The following is a 10,069-nucleotide window of genomic DNA, read 5'->3' as shown; positions in this document are numbered from 1 at the left end:
GTCTTGTGGGTGTTCCTGGTATGTAGTGGTTAGTACCTACCAAAAGTGGTCCAAGGAAGGACAACCGGTGAACCGGAGACAGGGTCATGGGCTCCTAAGGCTCCTTGATGCGTGTGGGAAGTGAAGGCTAGTCCATCTGGTCAGATCCCACAGAAGATCTGTGAATCATCAGATCCTCCTGTCAACTCTCTCCAGCCTGGGCATCACCGGAACAGTCCTGTGCTGGATGGAATCCTATCTCTCAGACAGATCCTTCAAGGTATCATGGAAGGGACGTATTTCTGAAACTCAGCAACTCACAACTGGCATTCCACAGGGGTCAGTTCTGGGTCCACTGCTCTTTTCTATCTACACTACATCTCTAGGGTAGGTGATGAAGTCTCATGGCTTCTCATATCATTGCTATGCTGATGACACCCAGCTCTATTTGTCCTTCCAGCCTGACGATCCATCCGTCTCTGCACGCATCTCTGCTTGTCTGTCGGACATCTCGGTCTGGATGAAGGAACACCACTTAAGGTCAACCTGGCAAAATCTGAGCTTCTCGTCATCCCAGCCTGTCCCTCAATCAACCACAACCTCACTGTACAGCTCGGCTCATCCGCACTCAAGCCAACCAGGACGGCCAGGAACCTCGGGGTGATTCTCGATGACAGCTTGACCTTTATAGACCACATCTCAACAACTGCATGGTCCTGTAGTTTCATCCTGTACAATATCAAGAAAATCAGACTCTACATCACCGAACAGGCCACACAGATACTAGTCCAGGCTCTTGTTATCTCAAAACTGGACTATTGCAACGCACTACTCTCGGGCCTCCCAGCAGCTCCATCAAACCCCTTCAGATGATTCAGAATGCTGCAGCGCGCCTCGTCTTCAACCAGCTGGGTGTGTGGGTGTTGCTTACCTAGGGTAGAGATGGCACCACTATGGGAAGAAGGTGAGCCGGCAGAGGCAGTGTGACGCTCTGGGTAATGTTCTGCTGGGAAACCTTGTGTCCTGCATTCATGTGGATGTTACTTTAACATGTACCACCTACCTAAACATTGCTGCAGACCGAGTACACCTCTTCATGGTAACGGTGTTCTCTAATATCAGTGTCCTCTTTCAGCAGGATGACACTCCCTCACACACTGAAAACATTGTTCGGGAACGGTTTGAGGAACATGACAAAGAGTTCAAGGTGTTGACACGACCTCCAAATTCTCCAGATCTCCATCTGATCCAACGTCTGCTGGACGTTCTGGACAAACAAGTCCGATCCACAGTGGCCGACCTCACATCTTGCAGGACTTAAAGGATCTGTTGCTAATGTCCTGGTGCCAGATACCACAGCACACTTTCAGAGGTCTTGTGGAGTCCACGCCTCGACGGGTCAGAGCTGTTTTGGAGGCACAATATAAGGCAGGTGGTTTTAATGTTATGGCTGATCGGTGTATATCTAGAAAGAAAATGTAATTTCTTCAAGACTGTGGTGCATCAAAAAACCAAACAGCAGCAAAGTACACAGGTCTAATGTCAGGCCAGTGCAGATTTAATAAATTATCACCAGAAGGGGGCGCTTTCTGCAACACAGTCAGGTATAATTCACAAATTATACTCAACAATGGCTGGGGTAAAAAAAGTGTAAGAATTAAAAAAGAAAAGAAAAGGCGTTTGTGCTGGTGGGTTAACAGATTAACCCTCTACTGCATGATTTATTACATTTACATCAAAAATGTTTTTATGGATTTTTATTACTTGAATTAATTTAAGTAATAAAAATATATTTGAAAAAAGGAGGGTAGTTGGTAAACTCTTGCTGTATGGCCACAAGGTGCAATTGTGGAAAGTATCATACAGGTTGGGTTTTTTTTTTGCCACCTAGTAAGCATGTAAAAGCATGTTAGAGTGGTAAAGTGTGTGGATGGATTTACTCACTCAGAATACATACAAACATTAGATGCAAACATGTCATGAGTGAAGTATCTTTTAATTCTTTCTTTGAATTCTTAATTCTTTCTCTTGAAACGTAACATTTTGAAAACGAGGTGCAAATGCAAAAATGTGTGAACCTACACCCGTTTTTCCTCCCTTGAATGTGTGAAATCATTTAAATATAGTATTAGAGAAGCCTAGTGTCTTTGCTATGTCAGCCTGTTTCAATTCATGAACGCACAACGGCTGCAGTAAAATTATATAATTAAATCATTTCCAACAGCCAAACTCATAAAGCTCGGATGTGTAGCAATAGAAAAAATGAAAAGAGGTGTGGCCAAGGGTACAAACAGTGCAAAAATAAACAAGAGGCGCTGCGTACATGTCATTTTAATTAATAATCCAAACAGAAAACAGACAGGTTGCTGCTTGGCATCATTTATTTGGGCATGAAAACATCTGTACAAGAATCCTCCCGCAGTTTAACACGGCGAAGGACAGCACTGTGGGAAGACATTACAGTGAGGTTGCACATGTCAAGTTTATTTCAACACGGCGCATTTAAAAAGCTTTAAAAAAATAAAAGAATGATATTCCACATCCCACGGAATATATATATATATATATTCATAAATTTATATGAAAAGATATAAAATCATGAAAAAAAAACGCTCATTATTTACGTCTCTATTTGTGTCTGTGTTCAAGCTACTGCTCACGCTCACTCATCATTTAAACGTGTGTGTGTGTGTGTGTGTGTGTGATGCGCAGTGGCCCAGCCACCATATTTAACCTGCGAGACAAATCACCAAATAAATAAAGCGTCCATGAGGGAGGTGGGGTGGGGTGGGGTGGGGTGGGGAGGGGAGGGGTGGGGAGGGGAGGGGTGGGGTGGGGAGGGGCGGAGGGTTAATGGATGCCGGATGTTGATTGGTTGGTGTGGCGAGCATGGGTGTGAATGTTTAAACTCTGATCAGAAAGCTTTAAGCGTCTAACAGTGCGATTATGCAGATATACACGCGTCTCACAGACCAGTGCTCTGACTCGCTGATCCAGTGTGTGTGTGTGTGTGTGTGTGTGTGTGTGTGTGTATAGCTATATATATATATATATATATATAAAAAATTAAAAAAGTTTAAATCCAGCGTTGTTCCTCTTCCTCACTGTTTCAGTTCAGCAGGTCACACACACTGGTGTCCACGCTGCAGAAACACACACACACACACACACACACACACCAGGTTTAACAAAGCCAGACATGCAGATTAAGTCAAACTCAGGTTAAGATATTTGTGTGGGTTTCTATTAGAACTGGACTAACAGTAAATGTATTAGTCATTAATCCCTTTCATAAAGGCACTTTACACAGGAACTGACTGCTGATGATCGGCGTGAGTGGAGCGGAAAACCCCGGGACAATCCGACACGCTGATGGAGACGCAGCACAAATTCAAGGTAATGATTAAAAATAAAAAAGTGAGAAATTAGAGTGGAACAGGAATAACGGAGCTGTTAGATGGAATAGTTCACCAAAAGAAAACAGAACAGTCTGGGGATAAAGGTGTGTGTCAGGGATTTTTTTCAACCCAAACCCATCTGCTCCATTGGTTCTTTGTTTGGACACGCCCACTATACCGTTTATAATCAGTCCGTACAGGATTTCTGAGTTTTTTTGTAATGTTTGATTGTGCTGCGGCCCTTTTCAAAATTTGAGATGCACCTTGCTGATTTTTTTTTGTGTAAAACTACTTGAATTGATGAAGTCACAATTACAATGTGAAACAGCTGTGCGTGGTATTTCGCAGTGATGTTTGTCGGTAAATGAGACTTTTTAGCTGTACTCATGTTTGCCGCACGTGAATCGAGGAGGGCTTCGGCTGAATGCACGTCGTGATGAGGTCACATGACACGTCTTAGCCCACACCCAAACAAAATCTGCTGTAATTTTGAAAAATTGCAAGCTCCTCGGAATATTGCGCCATTTCCTTGATTTTGCGTTAATTTCTGCGATCGTAAAATCATCAAATCCTGGCGGGACTGGACTCCATTAGTTCTGACTCCCAAAATACAAACAAATGAGTCATTCAAACTGGACAGACCCTGAGATGGTTTGGGGGATGGATAGATGGACAGAGGGATGAATTGAGGGACAGATGGAAGGGTAGAGGGACAGATGGAAGGACAGGGGGACAGATGGAAGGACCGAGGGACAGATGGAAGGACAGAGGGACAGATGGAAGGACAGAGGGACAGATGGAAGGACAGAGGGACAGATGGAAGGATCGAAAGACAGATGCATGGGTAGAGGGACAGATGGAAGGGTAGAGGGACAGATGGAAGGGTAGAGGGACAGATGGAAGGGTAGAGGGACAGATGGAAGGGTAGAGGGACAGATGAATGAAAATCCCAGTAAAATAGTCTAGAAGAACGATACTAATTTGACAAACTGTTATAGAAGTAAAACATTTATATCACAACAAAGAAAAAAACAAAGTGAAAGTAATTTGTGAGAAAATATTTTCTGCTATATTTAATACACCTTTATGTCTTTCCTTTGTGTTGTGTTTACTGAAAGGAAAGCGTAATTAAATGAATTTCAGGTGATGACGTTATCATGGTTCTTGTGAGAGTGGAGTAAAGTACACTGTTCAGCACAGACAAGATACTTTCTGTTTGAGGGCCAGAAAAGAAACCCACAAAACACTAAACTCGTCTCCACAGGTCCTTTTAAGGAAGTTGTGCTTCTTATGCCAAGAAGGAAGTGACACTTTCCTGACAGCTGATTGGTCCAGAGTTAGGGATTTACCTGTAAATTCCCAGGTGTAGAGTCTGTGTGAAAGGGGCTCATGCCTGCTGCAACACATTTACTGGTAGTCCAGTTGCGATATGGAGTTTCCATGGAGATTAAGGTTCAGATTAAACTAATCCCAAAGTTCTACATGTTCTTCTACACACTCTCGGTCACTTCCTAGATATTTTTAAATGAAAACAGGAGTTCAGTCTCTAGTGTGTGTGTGTGTGTGTTTGTGTGTGTGTGTGTGTATGTGTGTCTCACTGGATCACTGCACACTCGCCGGTGTGCCATTCCCATAACCGCCTTTAGATTTCATCTGTGCCTGCACCGAGTTCACCTGCAAAACACACACACACACACACACACACACACACACACACACACACACACACAAAATCAGTCTCTCCTGCCATGTGTTCAACTTTTTAAATCAGCTCCTAAACTACAGTTTATTTTAAATGCAAGCGTGTGTATGAGAGTGTGTGTATGAGAGTGTGTGTGTGTGTGTGAGAGAGTGTGTGTGTCTCACCGCTGGGAGGCCCATCCCCATATCTCCTGATCCCACGTGTGTCATGTGTACAAAGTTGGTCGGCTCTCCGATCATCGAGCGATCAATCCGCCTTCTTCTCTTCTACACACACACACACACACACACACACAGAGCTGTTCAGTTCTGTCCTCTGCAGTGGGAAACACATGTGTGTGTGTCAGTGTTTGACTCACTGGTTGAGGCTGTTCGGCGATGCAGCAACTAAAGCACACCCAGAACTCCGTCATGTCTCCCCACACACACACACACACACACACACACACACACACACACACACACACACACACACACACACACACTTCCTCCCAAACAGTCTCTCTCTCTCGTTTCTTGTGTCTTTCTATGCCTCTCTCTCTTTGGGCTTCCTGTTCAGTCTTCAACTCTGCTACAAGTTTGTGCCGGAAGTTGGTGACGGGCGTTCCTCCTGTATGTATGTACACACACCAAGTGCATTGTATAAGTCACTGTCTTGGTGATATAAATTGCCAGAAACCATGGATAATTGTGAACTCCCACAATGCACTGCAACACTCCAAACGATGTCCCCTATAGAGGTTACAGAATACCCATAATGCATTGTATGTTTGTTTTTTGTTTTTTTAGAAACTAGGGAATAGGGAACCATCACGGGCCGGTCTCTTATTTACATGCGCGGTCACGCTCCGCGTGCGCGCGCACCCTCTCAGAAACCGGAAGCCGAGCTCAATATGAAGAAAAGGTTCTACAAAGTTCTAACACGTCTACTTCAACACACCTCCCGTTAAAGTCTACACATAAACACGCGCATACTCACCTGACCATAAAAGTCTCAAAGGTAACTCTAATGTTAGTTTTAATCACATTTTTGAAGTACTGTAAAGATAAAAGTCTGCCGAATAAATCACACACGACTTTAGCGGCTTTAGCGTTAGCCTCTGTGACGTCAGTCAGACAACGAATAAATAACGCCAACGCCTAACCGAGTCCAAACATTTCAAAATAATCATCCGCAAATAAATAAAACTACTCATAAAGACGTATTAGCATGTTAGCTAGCTGGGTAGCTATCCGCTCAGCGATTAGCAGTTAGCAAGCCGACGGATGAGATCAACTTTATTAGTTTACTTCAGTCAAACAACCGGATTAATCCTGAGTAACAATACTAAATAAAAACTCAGAAACATAACCCTGTTTGTTTTTATTTCCTAATATAAATGCTAAATAATTGACGCTACATCCTGAGGAAGGGAAAAGAGATTTAAAGGCATTACCTCGGACACTTCCTCGAAGTTGCTGTCAGAAAAAAAAAGTGCTTTCAGATTTTCTCACCGTTCTCCTGACTTCTGCAGATCTATACATCATAGATTCAGGAAACGAAGACGAGTAGATGAGCTACAAATCAGCCATTTTGGTATCGCGCATGCGCAGGACATCACGCAAGCCGAACCGCGTACCCTCCCTGGCCGATTTGCAAGCGCGCATGCGCACTATAGCTCAACGGTCAAGCTGGCGAAGACTGTCGCGTTATTTATTTGTCTTGTTTAATTATTTTTTTGTATTTAATCTTTTCACGTAATGTTTATAAAAATTCCGTATGATATTAAACCATATTACATGTTAAATTATAGAAACAATTACAAAAAGATTCACCACACAATTCACCACAAGGTGGCGGCAGAGCCGCTTCAGGGCTTCCCTGCACATCACTGTGGAAAGTTTTGAGATGTTTTTGTTATGAGTCCTTTTAAAATCCCCTCAGTACAATGGAATAACTTTTGTAATGGATTTGAAAAGATTTCTGAACCGAGTATGAGTGCTGTGTACTTTAACTTAAGCACTCTATCTCAGGGTTAACGTAAAGTATTCACAAGAGGTCATTGTTCGCTTGCTAATGTAGCTAATCAGCGCTTTTCCCTGAAGGTCAGAGCAATCGTCAAAATTAGGCATTGTTTTTTCTTTCCCACCACCAAATGAACATACATAATCATTATAGAAATCAGATGTTGATTAATTTCCTATAACAGCAGCTCTGACAGTAGTGCAGATGCAAAACACAGGTTTCCATTAATGCGCTTGTTCTGATACGTTATCATTTCTATAGTAACAGCTCATTTTGTCTAGTTTTGAAGCTTTGTGTATAAACTTGTTTCACACACTTCCCAGAACATTAAATATAAATATAAAATGTTAATAAACGTTGACAGACTGCTGTTGTATAAGAGGAATAACGCACTTAGGGATGTGCCGTTATAGGAAAATAATCAATGGTGTGGTTATAACAGTAACTCTGCTTCATCACACCACCCTATCGTTGATTATTTTCCTTTAACATTATGACATGAAGTGTTTTATTCCTTAAATTTTGTTAAGAATCATTAATTTCAGTGGAATTCACCTCACATACTTTTCACAAACAAAACCTTGTATCATTGCCCCAAAACACTTTGAGCTCTGAAAAGACAGAACTTCATACTGAAGGAGCTAAATCGGTAGAGAAGGTGTTAATTTTAGTAAAGAGATTTTAATATAATATTTCCAGGCTATAAAGTATTGCTTAAACAGAAGCATCAGTCTGGAGATTGGATTAGAAGTTAATTATCTTTAAGTAATTATCTTTTACTCTTATATTTCTTAATGTTAATGTCTGACAGGTTTGTACTTGCTAGAAACCAAGTTGGCACAAATTTTTTGTACACATATGACTTGACTTGATCTAAATCTAGAAAGGCCGATTTAGCATACACAAAGCTGATGAAACAAGAAGTAATTCTTGAAACTGAAGCTAATGTTAAAACGGTATGGCTTAATTTCTGACCACACCAACGTGTATTTATACTTCCTCAAAAATAACATAACAGGTAGTTAGTGTTTAATAGTAAAATCTTACACGCTTAGAAAAACAAAACGGCTCCTCAAGAGTTCTTTCAATGGCTTCATTTTCCAAACAAGGTTCTACTCTGACCTTTTCTGAACAGTTATCCCTCTGTTGTAGGGGTCTACATAGAACCTTGGTTCTAACAGAGGTGTTAAATAGAGTAGAGCATACACTGTGATGCAAGATGATCACACACATGGCTGCTGAATCCTCATGGAGAAATCGAGTTTGCTCTACAGACACCCACGGAGCAGCTAGCCGCAAACCAGACACACCCTATCATTTAAAGAGAGAGAGAGAGTGGCAGACAGAGAGAGGGAAACATAGCAAGAGTAAGCATACCTCATATCCTGTTTACGTCTGGCACAGACAGCTAAAAATGGTCTTAGCACCATTCCTATTCTGAATCCAGAACAATCTAGTTATTGGACAGGGACTCATCATGATGGGCTCGATTAGTAAATTATATAAAATTCACAAACTTTATCTTTCTGTTGATACAAATGAGAAAACACAGATGTAGACCTTATTTTAATTTGAATGTGCTGTCAATATTAAGCACAAGATCTGGGCAAAATGAACAAATCCAAGGGTGCCAATACTTTAATCCTAGTAAGATGAAAAAATAAAAGTATATGGGGTGCATTCTCTTTCTGATGACTTGCACATTTCCTCTGGCTACGGGTCATGTATGACACTGTGTACATTCAAAACCCCACCATATTACACCCTCGGTAGTGAGCATATATAGAGAACAGACAGACATTTGTAATTCTTCCTCACTTGATGATGGTGGATTTTACACATAATTCAATGTAAAACTGAACAAAATATCAACCACAAGAAACCATCAAAGTGGGCTGATAACTAAAAACACATCTTAAACATTGTAGTGTATGATGAAATTATAACGTTGCCTCAGAAATCCTCAGAAAACAAAACAATTATAAAAGACAGATAAACTTTGCAATCGAGTCCCTACTAAAGCTCACTAATTACTAAGTACTGACTCTGAAGTACTATCATTGTTTTTAACCAATCAGTCAACTTTATTGTCATCTTTATCCACTCACAATTCCTTGTTTGGTTCTTGTGGTACTCTGGAGGATAGGAAACCGGATTGTTCCAGGAGAACTAATGACAGAAAGTGGCTGATGTTAACAGCTCTTTTAGAAAAAGAAAATATTAAAGTGTGCTTTTCAGGTACAAATACCTGCCAGTGGATCTGTCCTTTCTACCTTCAGTACCTTCCACAGAGGAAAGTGAAGGTAGTGTTTAAAGCCAATTAGAAACAACAACACAATGCACACATATTGTACATTTAAGGGTAAATTTACATTGTTTGTACCCTTTGATACCAAAAAGGTACTTTTTTATTTATAAATTTTTTTGTGTAATTAAAAAAAAAAAACCCATTAGTGATTCATGAAGAGATTGAGATAGAGAGAGCGAGAGATGGAGAGAGTGTAAATATTGCACATTAATACATGAACAACTCTAGTTCTCCTCGAGATTATGTATTAATATTATCTGTGGATATTTTTTTCACAACAGTAGGGTCATTATATCTGAAATACACGAGTGACAGCGAATCGAATCTGTCTGCTACCGGAATATTCCGGATTAAGGTAAGCAGTAAACAGCTAGCTACATTTTTAACACTTAGCTATCTAGTTAGTTTGTTGAAATGGATCACCTGGTGCAGTTACAAATAAACACAGCACCAATAAACCAGCTAGCACACGTGTGCTTGAACGATCTGTGAGTTGATTACGAGCTGCGTTTGCTACTGTTGTTTCCTACCTCACCACTTATGATTCCGCAATCCTACCGTGTAATCCATTACCGTATTATGACTATTTTATTGACCTATAATAAGCGCTGTGTTTTAGAAATGACATTTAAATGTAGACTTGATTTAACTAATAAACTGCATGGCTGTTTTTCCTCA

General features: G+C 41.0%; 1 protein-coding gene across 1 annotated transcript; it reads right to left on the bottom strand.

Moving 5' to 3' along the window:
- Positions 1 to 2,342: 2,342 nt before the first annotated feature.
- LOC108264508 (CDC42 small effector protein 2) lies at positions 2,343 to 6,615 on the bottom strand. The gene is made up of 5 exons (XM_053678312.1): positions 6,515 to 6,615; positions 5,438 to 5,688; positions 5,244 to 5,345; positions 4,976 to 5,051; positions 2,343 to 3,122 (listed from the first exon to the last, which is right to left on the bottom strand). Exons 2-4 carry the CDS (start codon positions 5,489 to 5,491, stop codon positions 4,980 to 4,982), a joined length of 228 nt encoding a protein of 75 aa, XP_053534287.1. The 5' UTR covers positions 5,492 to 5,688; positions 6,515 to 6,615; the 3' UTR covers positions 2,343 to 3,122; positions 4,976 to 4,979.
- Positions 6,616 to 10,069: the final 3,454 nt, after the last annotated feature.

This window comes from Ictalurus punctatus, chromosome 4 (assembly GCF_001660625.3).
Source record: "Ictalurus punctatus breed USDA103 chromosome 4, Coco_2.0, whole genome shotgun sequence".
NCBI classification, from domain to species: domain Eukaryota; kingdom Metazoa; phylum Chordata; class Actinopteri; order Siluriformes; family Ictaluridae; genus Ictalurus; species Ictalurus punctatus.
This window is presented reverse-complemented; position numbering and strand designations above follow the sequence as displayed.

Excerpts from the sequence above, each read along its gene's own strand:
- LOC108264508 (XM_053678312.1), bottom strand. The coding sequence starts at position 5,491 with ATGACGGAGTTCTGGGTGTGCTTTAGTTGCTGCATCGCCGAACAGCCT. Across the intron at positions 5,346-5,437 it reads TCGCCGAACAGCCTCAACCA|AAGAGAAGAAGGCGGATTGA; the intron begins GTGAGTCAAACA and ends GTGTGTGTGTAG. Across the intron at positions 5,052-5,243 it reads TGGGGATGGGCCTCCCAGCG|GTGAACTCGGTGCAGGCACA; the intron begins GTGAGACACACA and ends TGTGTTTTGCAG.